Source organism: Podarcis filfolensis (genome assembly GCF_964270895.1).
Source record: "Podarcis filfolensis genome assembly, chromosome: 18".
Taxonomy (NCBI): Eukaryota; Metazoa; Chordata; class Lepidosauria; order Squamata; family Lacertidae; genus Podarcis; species Podarcis filfolensis.
Window position 1 is genome coordinate 5,883,871 of NC_139622.1, and position 14,233 is coordinate 5,898,103.

The 14,233-nt window shown below is 42.9% G+C and overlaps 2 protein-coding genes across 3 annotated transcripts in view; one reads left to right on the forward strand and one right to left on the reverse strand.

Moving 5' to 3' along the window:
- The window catches only part of LOC310753287 (vomeronasal type-2 receptor 26-like), a 48,127-nt gene extending 39,206 nt beyond the window's left edge, over window positions 1-8,921 (reverse strand). Inside the window, exons 1-4 of one of the 2 annotated variants that reach the window (XR_014543317.1) lie at window positions 8,846-8,921; window positions 7,430-7,639; window positions 5,055-5,235; window positions 3,524-3,641 (exon numbers count right to left, since the gene is read on the reverse strand). The gene's annotated coding sequence lies outside the window, so the exon portion shown is untranslated. Of the gene's footprint in view, window positions 1-3,523; window positions 3,642-5,054; window positions 5,236-7,429; window positions 7,640-8,845 lie in introns of those variants that run through there. The other variant, XM_083594410.1, reaches the window with a different exon arrangement.
- On the forward strand, window positions 1,001-9,301 carry LOC310753603 (vomeronasal type-2 receptor 26-like). The gene is made up of 6 exons (XM_083595020.1): window positions 1,001-2,285; window positions 3,778-4,069; window positions 4,359-5,171; window positions 5,886-6,113; window positions 7,485-7,611; window positions 7,882-9,301. Exons 1-6 carry the CDS (start codon window positions 1,705-1,707, stop codon window positions 8,778-8,780), a joined length of 2,940 nt encoding a protein of 979 aa, XP_083451146.1. The 5' UTR covers window positions 1,001-1,704; the 3' UTR covers window positions 8,781-9,301.
- The last annotated feature ends 4,932 nt before the right edge of the window (window positions 9,302-14,233 follow it).

Below are 14,233 nucleotides of genomic sequence, written 5' to 3' on the forward strand. Positions count from 1 at the left end.
AAAACCCTCCCCATCGCAGGCTCCACCAGTCTCTGTTTCTAGCAGCCTCTAGGAAACAAGATCCCACCACCATGTATCCCGTTCACAGTACTGAGGATTCTCAGCATTCTCCATTTATTCCTTCATATTTATTTACTTGTTGAATCTATATACTGCCCTATGCCTGGAGGCCTCAGGGTGGTTCAGAGAGCAAAATCAAAATATAAAACCACAATATATATAATCAAAATAAAAAACTACTACCCAATAACAGCCTCTGCCCTCCCCAAAAAACCCTACATTTTAAAAGGGTTTGAATGCTTGGGATACGACGCTAGGACTTCTTCATCTGGCTGTTGTCCATACCTGACTCTCCCACCTCTTCTTAAAAACCCCCAATGAACCATAGAATGGCAGACTTGGAAAGGGACCCCAAGGTCCTCTAGTCCAACCCTCTGCAATGCAGGAATCTCAGCTAAAAAATCTCCACCACCCAAAGTGGCCAGAGATGGGCTTGAGAAAACCCTCCCCATCGCAGGCTCCACCAGTCTCTGTTTCTAGAAGCCTCTAGGAAACAAGATCCCACCACCATGTATCCCGTTCACAGTAATGAGGATGTTATTACTCTGCATTCTCCACTGGTTGATTTTTATTTCTTCATTTCTTGAATCTATATACTGCCCTAGGCCCGGAGGCCTCAGGGCAGTTCACAGAACAAAATCAAAATATAAAGCCACAATATATATAATCAAAATAAAAACACCAACCCAATAACACGCTCCACCCCCGCCCCCCAAAAGATGACTGTCCGACCTCTGCTTCAAAACCTCCAAGGAAGGAGAGTCCATGGTCGGATCCAGCTTCAAGTCTCTTCTTTGGTCCTTGTGAGCAAAGTTCAAACCAAACTTCCAACTCCCAAACACACCCCTTGACTTCTGTCCATCCTGTTTTTCTCCCGCTCTGCACCTGCTGCTTGAGCCAGTCAAGAATCCAGAAAGTTAGTGTGATGAAACTTATATCTGGAATTAGCGAAACTAAGAGAATCAATAAGAAATCATTCAGGAAAAAGAATGGGATGTTTATTAAAATTACATGATGAAATATGTTTCCCATTATTAGTCTTGGTGGAGCATAGATTAAATTCCACAGAGTTAAGAGAATGGTCTTTTGTACAATAAGAACAGACACAGAAATTTTAAGAAATGAGGAATTAGGAACCGTATAGAGGTAGAAGGAAGTTATTAACAAATCAGGGAATAAAACCAGAGATTAGACATAAATAAGAAAAGGAAGAGTAGCGAGGAGAAATTGATAAGGTGAAGATAAAAGGATTTATTGATGGAAATAGATGTTTATACTAATGTCGCTGATGGTTTGTATTTCTTAAAAAACTGTATGTCTTTGATAAGATTCTTCATTTAACTTTCTTTCTATTTTTTCTATTTCTCGATATTCTTTCTCTTCTTTCCCCCCTTTCTTTTCTATTTTCTATTTTCTTTTTGTGTAAAGTGTTTCTTTCATTACAGAACAATATGTTTGATTTGTGTATTTCTTAATGAGTAAATAAAGATCGTAAAAAAACAATCCATCATTTTGTCCTCTGAGTTTATACATTTCATCATATTCCACCAGTTTCATCAGAAGGGATCGGCTAGAATCAAGCGTGTTTTTCTCCAGCTCTGCACCTGCCGCTTGAGCCATTCAAGACTCCAGAAAGTTTTAGTGATGAAACTTATTCCACTTGGAATAATCAAAATTATAGTCATCTCATCTTCTGAAAGCTCAGGAGATATTTCAGGAGATTGCATAAGCCTCGGAAAGCAACATGACAATATTAATTGCGCTCTGTCTGGGAAAGAAAAAGTTGGTGCAGAGAATATTTCCTGTGTTGGAGACAGACTGAGTCAAGATGCAGAACTGGCGAAAGAGGGGTGTGCCTGCCTTGTGCTTCCGAGCTCTGAAGGTAGAGTTGAAAACCACCCAGATTGGGAAAGCCCAGGCAGTCTGGCCTTGCAAGAGTCTTTGGGTTCTTCTGCTTTGCCTCCTTGGCAGGTAAGAGGAGGAGGAGGCACAGCCAGAATGAGATCCCTGCTCCTTCTGTTGCAGCTTCTGCTGCTCATGATGCCCTTTGGAGTCTGCGGGAACCACAAGGCGAAATGCCCCTTGAATCTGGTCAGGGATCAAACGGATGCTCGCAATTACTACCGGCCTGGACACTTTCTCATCAGTGGGATCATCTCTCCAAAACACTTTTATAGGAACACTCCATGCAACTTTTCTCAGACACCCTTCGCCAGGAATGAAGTGTATGTACTTCACAGTTTCGCGGTCCTTCTAGTGGTTCCTATTTATCAAGTAAAGAGCGCCTTTCTCAGGGCTGGGGAGCCAAGGCTGTCCTCATGTTGCAGGTCTACCCTGCCCTGACCATTGGTCTTGCTGCTTGGGGGGGATGGGAGCTGGGGAGTACAGTAAAAGATTCCACACAAACCTCTCCTATTTCCATGTTCTCTGGGTCTTCCTTAGTGAAACACTCTCCTACCTTTGATTCTGTGTTGCTTTTAGTAGAATGCAAGGATGCCAATCAATCTGGTCAGGAGTCAAAAGGATGCACTGAATTTCCCCACCTGCAGGGTGCCATGAAACTCAGGCAATTCCCAAGGCTCAAGGGCTTTATTCAATATTATTCCATTTGGACAATTCAGAAACTGTCGTTAGGGAATGCTACAGTTTTACAAATGGAATTTAAGATCCTCTGGGTGACGTTTGGTGGCTGGAGAGCAGAAAAGATGTACTTTAATTGAAATGATGAATAAAATAATATGAATCAGGAGACTTCCTTTTCGTGGAGTCAGGTCTCTAAAATGTGAAAAGGAATTATTCCTTTTTTTCACACACAAACAACTGGCCTCATTTCTAAGTAGTGAGATGTTTGATGTTTCTTCACTTGCAATCCATAGGTACCTGTTTCCTATCCCAACCTTATTCTATTAACACGATGGAACAGGAGCCCTGCAGCCCACCATGGGGAAATCTGTCTGAGCTACATTAAAGGTTTCCTCCTCCAATCCCATCACTTTTCCCTTTCTGTCACTGTTTTTTAAAAAAATTAGAAGCGTTTTAAGAAACTCTTGAAAATGGTTGTATATCTATGCGTGAAGAGCAGGAATGATATGCTTCAAATAAAATGATTATATGGAATAATACAGATCAGGGTGTGTCCTCATTGGTGGAGTCACTGATGAAAAACATGTGCAAAATTATAGGTTTTACCACACACTCAAACCTGAAAGGCACCAGGCCTCATATGTAACTAAAAGGGGCCTGAGGTATTTGGTGCTTCTCCTCGTTCAATCAAATGGTCTCTTATCTACCTATAGTCTAGCCCCTTGCAAGAAGCCAAAGACCACTGCAGCAAAAGCAGCCCTTGCAGCAACTTCCCAGTATAGCACACATTTTGAGGGGCGCCTTCATTTCTTACTCATAGAACCAGAGTAGAAAAGAATCATAGAGTTGTAGAGATGGAAGGAACCCGAAGGAATCTCACCTGAAGCATCCATGACACATGGTCACCTTCGGAGGGAGTCTGTTCCACTGTTGAACAGCTCTGTGTGCTGTTTGCATCAAAGCTCCGGTCATGGAGCAGAGATTTCCAAATTTTTGTTCTATGCAGGAAACAGGAAAAGGTTTGATATTAATGTAAAAGGATAAATACTAATCGGTGTAGATCATATAATGTTTCCTCCCTCCCATTAATATGAATATCAGATTCACTCTTTTTAAAGAATTCATTTATTGCAGGGAGGCAACTAGGTCCTACTTTCAAACATTGTCTTTCCTGTTCACCATCCAAGAGATCAACCAGGATCTCAGGCTCTTACCCAACATCACCCTGGGCTACAACATCTATGAGAACTATTTCGATGCAAGGATGACTTCGGACGCCATGCTAGAGCTGCTTGCAGGCAGTGGATGCAATATTCCCAATTATCACTGTGGAGAACAGAATCACCTGCTGGCTGTTCTTGAAAGAAGCAACACTTTCATCTCAAGAGTGATTTCAGCCTTGTCAGGCATCTACAAAATCCCTCAGGTAAGTAGTGGGAGAGCATGGAGGAAAATAGAATTTCAACTGCGTAAAATTCTATTTTCTCTTTGGGGTCAAACAGGGATATTTTTCAAAATGGGAAAATCCTGAGCTATGGCTCCAACATCCCTTTTTCAAAACTGAGCCTTCACCAACCTGACACCTCCAGATGTTTCAGACTAAAACTCCCATCAGCCTCAGCCAGCAGAGATTTAGATATCAGGCATTTCAGATGATTAAATACCCATTATGATGAAAGTAAAATAAATTGCTGATCTTTTGCTTTCCTTGCTAGATCAGTTATGGCTTCACTGCCCAGGTTCTCGAAGGTAAAACCCTGTTCCCTTTTGTCTACCGGATGACTCCCAAAGAGGAAAGTCAGTACCAGGGGATTGTTGAATTGCTCCTGTATTTTGGATGGACGTGGATTGGCCTCTGCACTCCAGACAATGACAGTGGAGAAAGATTTGTGAGTGCTGTGAAACCTCTGATGCTCAGCAAAGGCATCTGCATTGCTTTATCAAAAATATTACCAGAAAATGATCCAAATCAATTTATGAGACCTGGGGAACCTTTTTTTCTATGGAGACAAGTTGGGGTATTTTTTTACTATGTAAGCAATGCAATGGGCATCATTCTACTCCTGGCAATGAACATAGTATATGAGAAGGTAATAGGGGCAAAAGTCTGGATCACAACAGCGTTGCTAGAAATCGGAACTGGCATTCACCTCCCTCCAAATTTATTCCAGCACCTCCATGGTTCTCTGTCCTTTGCAATTCAGACTGGAATAAGGAGCAGCAAAGGTGACAACTATAAATTGCAGTCCAATCTTCTTCCCGATTTTTTGGGTGAAGCTTTTCAGTGTTCATATTCAAAGCATCTGTTGTCCGTGAAAGGCAGGGTAAGATGCAGAGAGGAGGAGAAACTGCAGCTGTTGCCCCAAGAGGAGCGTGAGAGAGCCCTGTCTCTAGACAGCTATGGCACTTACATCAATGTTCAGGCTGTGGCTCAGGCCTTGCATGCTTCGCTTTCATCTAGATCCCAGAGGAGGCTGATGGTGGAGGAAGGAGAGCAATGGGGACCCCAAAGGCTACAGCCGTGGCAGGTATTTCCTTCCCCTTTTTGCAAACGGCAGTCCACACAGATGCTGATCTTGACTGGGGATAGACCTGTAAAAAATCATAGTTACTATTAGTACTAGTAATAGTAGCATACAGCCCAACATTTCTCTGATGAAAATAGAGACGTCCCATTCCATAACGATAATTTTACTGTTTATATCCAGAACTTTTTAAAGGCGGAACTCATTGAAACTCAGTTTTGGCACCTCTCAGGTGGGTGCCATTGCCATTCTCAGAGGGAGGTGTTCATGGTGAGTTCCGGCACCTTCTTTTCTAGAAAAATAGCACTGTTTATACCCCACACGTCTCTTTGGGTTGCCTCAGCACTCTGGGCAGCTCCCAAAATAAAGAAATTCATACTAAAATATTAAACATATTTAAAATTCCTGATATAGGATTGGACGCCTTGTGGGTTGGATAACTCCACATCCGCCAACATTTCTCCAATGAAAATAGGGACATTCTAAGGAAAAGTGCAAAATTCTGGGATCAAATGAAAAACTCTCTCTAATTCAGGGACATCCCTGGAAAATTGGAGCACTTGCAGGGTCTGTAGTAATAAAAATGGCTGAATAGGAATTCCAATCTACATGAGATACACGCAGCCCCAAATCATAAGAGGTTGAAGTGAGTAGGACTGAGATATCCATCTTGGCTTCCAGATTTCTTAATGCTGGTGTTTTCCCCCACCATTCCAGCTTCACCCTTTCTTAAGAGAAATCTGGTGTCTGAATACTTCCAGAGGAAGGCTGTGCTTGGGTGAGAACTGGGAGCTACCAGCGGACTTCGATATTATGAACTGGGCGATCTATCCCAATAAGTCTCGTGACCTTGTGCAAATTGGGAATATAAGGAGAGAGACATTGGCTGGCATAAAGTTCACCATTAACCCAGAAGCCATTGAGTGGCCCAAGAAATTCAACAAGGTAAGGGGAATCACAGAGAGGGGAGGCTAATAGATCCTGAATATGGTTTTCCTTGAAGAACCGCTGAAAAAATGACCATATCAGGTTGACTAATGGTGTCTTGACCATCAATAACAGTTGCAACCACCATTCCTTCTTTTCACAGCAGCTGAGATAGGAGGGGAATTTGGGGTGCTCAAAGAAAGGATAGAGCCCAGAGGTCCTTAGAAAAGACACCATTTATTTCCGAGCCAGACTGAGAATTTAAGAATTCTGGACAGAATCTTTAACCGAATGGACTACGAAGATAAGAAGAAAAGGGAAAACACCTAGTAAAAGTGAACTATTGGGTTATCATACATGCAGAAGGATGGAAAGCAATTTATTTTAGAAATAATAATTACTGATTTATTGTGGATTTTTTACATTAGTGAAGTAAGCTCAGTTGTAGATGTTGCAAATTTTAAGCTATTGTATGTGCAGGCATTGAGAAGTGCACAGTTGTTGGTGAAGGATGATAATTTTTTTTTTAAAAAAACCCTATTGTAATATAAGGTTAACGTTAAGAAATGGCACATAAACTAGAAATAACTAGGGAAATACATCAGCAACAAGAGGAAACCTTGCATGCCTCAAGAACAGAGTGAGGGAAACCAATATTTCGAAAAGTCATATTAAAGGTGTCTTAATTAGCGGTTGAGAGATTATCAGAATCCTGAAATTTGGGGAACTCAGATTTCAGACTCCATTGCCATATTCTTTGAAGATTTATTAAGCAGGGAAGCAGGTAAACGGAGAAGAGGAAAGAGAGTTTTGTGGCACAAACCTCAGTTGTACTGAACGAATTATGAAGAACAAGATATTCTGGTCACCCCAATGGTCAGTGGGGGGTTGAAAGGACCCTGATGAGGGGTCAAAGGCTGCAGTCCAGAGATCCCTTTGAATTCACTCTATGTGTGAATTAAGGTAAAGGTAACGGGACCCTGATCATTAGGTCCAGTCGTGGCCGACTCTGGGGTTGCGGTGCTCATCTCTCTTTAATGGCCGAGGGAGCCGGCGTACAGCTTCTGGGTCATGTGGGCATCATGACTAAGCCGCTTCGGGCGAACCAGAGCAGCGCACGGAAACACCGTTTACCTTCCTGCTGGAGCGGTACCTATTTATCTACTTGCACTTTTGACGTGCTTTGGAACTGCTAGGTTGGCAGGAGCAGGGACTGAGCAACGGGAGCTCACCCCGTCATGGTAATTCAAACCTCTGACCTTCTGATCAGCAAGTCCTAGGCTCTGTGGTTTAACCCACAGCGCCACCCGCGTCCCTATGAGTGAATTACATACCCACAAATACTCCTAACTGTTCCTCTTTGTTGCACCTTCTTGTCTTTCTGGTTAGGCCGTGCCTCGTTCCAGGTGTACAGAAAAATGTCAACCTGGATATGCCAAGGTGGTTCTAGAAGGAAAGCCCATTTGCTGCTATGGTTGTGCTCGGTGTGCGGAAGGGACCTTTTCCGCCCAGGAAGGTGGGTGACTCCAAGGGGGAAGGTATTCCTATTGAGAGTAATCACAGGGCAGTAATCTAGTCTCACACTTTTTCTGAGAATTCTGCAGACATTGTGGAATGTGGCTCCTTCCTCAACTTCTTTAGGATTAATCGCCTTCATTACATCCTGGAAGAGAGTTGAAAGGAAAGATCATAAGGAAGAAATGTCTAGCATTTCTTCAAAATGTAATAGAGCACAGATCATTAGGGATGTAAGTGATGCTGCAGCCACTCTTTTTCTCTTCCTCAGATGCAGAACATTGCACCAAATGCCCAGAAGATCACCATTCAAACAAGGACAGAGATCAATGTGTCCCCAAGATTACCACCTTCCTGGCTTATGAAGAATATTTGGGAATGGTGTTAGCTTCCGTTGCCCTCTTCTTGTCCTTAACAGCAGGCATTGTGTTGGGAATCTTCATTAAATACAAGAAAACTCCCATAGTCAAAGCCAACAACCGGGACCTCTCCTACATCCTCCTCGTCTCCCTCCTGCTTTCCTTTCTGTCCTCCTTCCTCTTCATCGGGCGCCCAAGGAAAGAGACCTGCCTTCTCCGACAAACGGCCTTCAGCATCATCTTCTCAGTTGCTGTTTCTTCTGTCTTGGCAAAGACCATCACGGTGGTGCTGGCCTTCCTGGCCACAAAGCCCGGGAACAGGCTGAGGAGATGGCTGGGCAAGAGTCTGGCCAACTCCATTGTCATCTCCTGTTCTGGGGGGCAAGTTCTCATCTGCACCATCTGGCTGGGCTCTTCTCCCCCATTCCCAGAGTCCGACATGCGCTCCCAGGTGGAAGAGATCATCCTGCAATGCAACGAAGGGTCTGTGGCCATGTTTTACGTTGCCCTCGGCTACCTGGGCTTCTTGGCTGCCACCTGCTTCACGGTGGCTTTCCTAGCCAGGAAGCTGCCTGGCTCCTTCAACGAAGCCAAGCTGATCACCTTCAGCATGCTGGTCTTCTGCAGTGTTTGGGTCTCTTTTGTGCCCACCTACCTGAGCACCAAGGGCAAGTACATGGTGGCCGTGCAGATCTTCTCTATGTTGGCCTCCAGTGCTGGGCTTCTGGGCTGCATCTTCCTTCCCAAGTGCTACATTATTGTGCTGAGGCCTGATCTGAACACAAAGGAGCACCTGACAACCAGAAATTAAGGGGACATCTGATTCTTAAAACTTTCCATGTTCCTGATGTCCAGAAGTGCATAAAGGAAACACACTTGCTCATCCATGTTGCTCATTCTTCATCTGTGAAAGAGATTATGTTCCTTCTTAGCCCAGGTTTTGTGTAGTCCTGTTGACATGAACAGTAAGATGGGAGGAAATGTTTTGCTACCTTGCTTTGCCAAGGACTACAATGAGTCCTGGTCTACTGCCCTTAGTTTGTAAACTATTATCTTTTAATAATTTTGTGTTTTGGGAACTTATATTTCTCTCACAACAAGATAGGCTGGAGGGAGAGAGGAGTTAGGTTTTTGAGTCTGTTTGCTTTGTCATGACTACCTATTAACCATATCAATTCTAATATTCCACAATACTCTTTGGTTATGCCAGTTCTATGTATTCACTTTTCTATGCGCCATTTCCCGCATTTATGCGCTATCATTCATAAGCTCACTTCACATCATTTCATTCTCCTAAGCTTCGTAAATCAATAAACTGAGAAATTCATTTAAGACATCTTCCATAGTCTGTTGGTTTAATTTCTGTATTGTGTAAGCTCTGCTCCCTGTTCCAAAAAGTAGCAACTGACCTTAGCCAAGCCTTGACTGGGATCCAGTGAATTTTATTGCATTGGCCAGGGTTAGGAATAGGATTAGGGGTGGGCGAGGCAGGCGGGAAGAGAGGGGAGAGGGAACTACACCAATCTGGCCGCAAGTCATTGTGAAAGGAGGTGGGGAGAGTAGAGCTGGGGAAGGCAATGGGTCACGAAAGGCAGCAGTGGAAAGCGGGGAGAGGTGGGGCGGGGTTTAGTGGGGAGTGGTCACGCCCACTAGGCAGGGCAAGGCAAAGCTGGGAGGAGCCTCTGTCTTCACTTATTTCATTATTATTACTAATATTAATTAGTAATGAAATATTAATTTGGGGGGAATGTGTTTTATATTATATTATATTATATTATATTATATTATATTATATTATATTATATTAATTATACTATACTATACTATACTATACTATACTATACTATACTATACTATACTATTATATTATATTATTATATTATTATATTATATTATATTATATTATATTATATTATATTATATATTATTGCAACGCGGGTGGCACTGTGGATTAAACCACAGAGCCTAGGACTTGCCGATCAGAAGGTCGGCGGTTCGAATCCCCGCAATGACGGGGTGAGCGCCCGTTGCTCGGTCCCTGCTCCTGCCAACCTAGCAGTTCGAAAGCAAGTCAAAGTGCAAGTAGATACATAGGTACCGCTCCAGCGGGAAGGTAAACGACGTTTCCGTGCGCTGCTCTGGTTCACCAGAGGCGGCTTAGTCATGCTGGTTTATATATACAGTGGTACCTTGGGTTAAGAACTTAATTCGTTCTGGAGGTCCATTCTTAACCTGAAACTGTTCTTAACCTGAAGCACAACTTTAGCTAATAGGGCCTCCCGCTGCCGCCGCGCGATTTCTGTTCTCATCCTGAAGCAAAGTTCTTAACCCGAGGTAATATTTCTGGGTTAGCGGAGTCTGTAACCTGAAGCGTCTGTAACCCGAGGTACCCCTGTATGTATATAAATTCAGAACATTATTGCAAAGTTACAAGAAAGGCGATTCCAAACATCAGGAAAAACTTTCTGATAACAATGACTCCCGAATACACCATAGAAGATGCAGAGAGAAGCCCTGAACAATGAGGGCTCCTCCTTTTTCAAAGTTTCTCCAGGTTTCCCACAACACCTTGCTGGAAGCATCACACACATGCCATGAACATGTCATAGAACAGGTGTGGTACTGGGGTGAAAACTGATGCCGTGTCAATCAAAAATGTAAGACAGAGGGAAATGCCTGTCATCTCTGACCCTCCAAACAATGTCAAGTACCATATAATTTGGACAAGAAAACTGGCTTCCAGGTGGAAAAATCAAAATTAGAAACAAAACTGTTAGAACCCAAAACTAAGATTTTGTCAAGGATGTATAACTTGCTGTTGAAATGGAATACTCAGGATGAAACGGTGAAATCTGCTATGATTAAATGGGCACAAGATGTCGGACATAACATTATGTTTGCTGACTGGGAACAGTTGTGGACCACAGGTATGAAATTTACGGCATGTAATGCCTTAAGAGAGAATATTATGAAAATGATATACAGGTGGTACATGACACCAGTCAAGCTTGCAAAATATATCATTTGCCCGATAATAAATGTTGGAAATGTAAAGAAAATGAAGGTACATTCTTTCACCTTTGGTGGACGTGCCCAAGAATTAAGGCTTTCTGGGAAATGATCTATAATGAAATGAAAAAGGTATTTAAATATACCTTCCTGAAGAAACCAGAGGCCTTTCTTCTGAGCATTGTCGGCCAATTGGTGCCAAAGAAGGATAGAACTTTTTTTATGTACGCTACAACAGCAGCAAGAATACTTATTGCAAAGTATTGGAAGACACAAGATTTACCCACTTTGGAAGAATGGCAGATGAAGATGATGGACTATATGGGACTGGCAGAAATGACTGGCAGAATCCGGGACCAGGGAGAAGAGGCGGTGGAAGGAGATTGGAAGAAATTTAAAGACTATCTACAGAAATATTGCAAAATTAATGAATGTTAGAATGATGTTGGATAGAAATTAAGTGGTTTCCAGCTGTAATGCTTTAAGAATATGGAAGAAGGGCATAAATAGGTAAAAAAAAAAAAACTAAAATGGTGTTGGATTGGAAATAAGTGGTATTAGTAACAAAGTTAATAAGAATATGCAAAAATGAATTGATAATGGATGAAAATACTGAGTTATAAAATGTTAAGTTATAGAGATAAGATAAATGAAAGAGGGTAAGGATTTGCTGATTTGATTATTTAAATGGGAATACAAGAAGGGGAGGTGTGAGGAAGTCAAAGAAACAAGCAAATGAGTTTTAAATTATGAAAAAGAATTGTTTTTAATTTTTTGTATTTTTTGTGTGTGTTTATTCTTATTTTTTTCTTGTTTTTTTATTATGTGTTTTTGTATATCTGTTTTTTGTAAAATCTTAATAAATATTTCTTAAAAAAAACAAAAACAACCCCCCCCCCTTTGTCTTTCCCGGCATTCCAATACTGTGGTACCTCGGGTTAAGTACTTAATTCGTTCTGGAGGTCCGTTCTTAACCTGAGTCTGTTCTTAACCTGAAGCACCACTTTAGCTAATGGGGCCTCCTGCTGCCGCCGGAGCACGATTTCTGTTCTCATCCTGAAGCTGAGTTCTTAACCCGAAGCACTATTTCTGGGTTAGTGGAGTCTGTAACCTGAAGCGTATGTAACCTGAAGCATATGTAACCTGAGGTACCACTGTACACTGAGACCGGGAGGACATTGTTTCCTGGATGAGTTTGTGTCCAACCCTCCAAAGTGAGGATGGAGGGCTTGACCCTTATGCAATAGGGCAGGTGGGGACGTGACCATATGCTTCAGAGATTAGGGCAATGCCAGGCTCAGCCCCAAGCCCCTCCTCGGATGGCCAACTTTTCCCTGAATAAAGCAACCTTGGCAGGATCAAAACCCGTCCCTGGAATGATTTATTGTGCATTTCTAAAGATTCCTACTAAATGGAGGGTCGCTCAAATGCAGCCCCTTCGTGTCAATGGCTTCTTCGCCCTTTCGCCCTTCCCTGCTTTGGCAGCTGCAGTACCAGCGCAGTCGCCGCTAGAGGGCGATGTTTCGCAACCTCTCCTGATCCCGCGCGTCTGATCGCCAAAGGAAAGAGGGCGCTGTCAGGAAGGGCGCTTGTTGATTGGTCAAGCATTTTATGAATGGGGGAAATGAGGAAACGAAGGGGATCGCTGCACGCTACGCTGCACGGGTTTGAGCTACAGACGTGCAGGTCTGCAACACGTGCAAAGAGTCGGCGAGCAAAACACAGGATCGAAATTCAGGGCGCCACCGGCGAAGTCCATCCTCCGTTCTTTTCTCTCTCTCTCTTTTTTTTAATAATATTTATTAATTTTCCAACAATTTAAACACTACAAAAAAGAACAATACAAAAAGAAAAAAAGAACTATACAATACAATACAAAAACACTGCATAACACTGACACAATAAACTAACAAAACAAAACAAAAACAGTTTGAAACACATCAAGCAATTTCAATATCTTATCTTTCATTCACTTATTTCCACGACCTCCTCACACCTCCCTTTTTGTATTCCACTTCTATTAATTGTTTCAGCGATTCCTTTCCATCTTCCCTGTTTTCTATCCTATACAGATAGGTAGCCGTGTTGGTCTGCCATAGTCAAAACAAAAAAAAAAAATTTTCCTTCCAGTAGCACCTTAAAGACCAACTAAGTTAGTTCTTGGTATGAGCTTTCGTGTGCATGCACCAAATTTTTTCTATCCTATAATTATCTTAACATATTCTAACCTTATTTTTTCCTTTAATACTCTATTAATCTATTTATACTTAATTCCTTATAACATTTCTACTAAAGCCATATAACTTCATTCCCACATTTTTCTAACATTCAAGTCCTCTGTTCTTTTCTCCACTTACAACCTCCCTGATTTCAGAATGGGGGAGGGTCACATTTATAAGCCCCCCAATGGATCAGCAAGGGCATCGGGCCCCCCACCAATTTCAACCCAGAGGGGAGGGGAGGCCAGGAAGCAAGCCGGCCCCTCCCCTCAGCTGGAAGGGGCCTTTAAAATGGGGAGGGGTCAGAGCCACAGATTTTCAGTCCCCTAAGCTATTGGTCTGAAGCTCAACATCCAAAAAACGAAGATCATGGCCACTGGTCCCATCACCTCCTGGCAAATAGAAGGAGGAGAAATGGAGGCAGTGAGAGATTTTACTTTCTTGGGCTCCATGATCACTGCAGATGATGAAAGCAGTCACGAAATTAAAAGACGCCTGCTCCTTGGGAGAAAAGCAATGACACACCTGGACAGCATCTTAAAAAGCAGAGACATCATCTTGCCGACAAAGGTCCGTATAGCTATGGTTTTCCCAGTAGTGATGTATGGAAGTGAGAGCTGGACCATAAAGAAGGCTGATCGCCGAAGAATGGATGCTTTTGAATTCTGGTGCTGGAGGAGACTCTTGAGAGTCCCATGGACTGCAAGAAGATCAAACCTCTCCATTCTGAAGGAAATCAGCCCTGAGTGCTCACTGGAAGGACAGGTCCTGAAGCCGAGGCTCCAGTACTTTGGCCACCTCATGAGAAGAGAAGATTCCCTGGAAAAGACCCTGATGTTGGGAAAGATGGAGGGCACAAGGAGAAGGGGACGACAGAGGATGAGTTTGACCCAACTGCAGGAGGCAGTGGAAGACAGGAGGGCCTGGCGTGCTCTGGTCCAGGGGGTCACGGAGAGTCGGACATGACTAAACGACTAAACAACAAGGGGGGGGGGGAATGACAAAAAGGAGAGAAAAAAATGTACCAAGTCTAAGT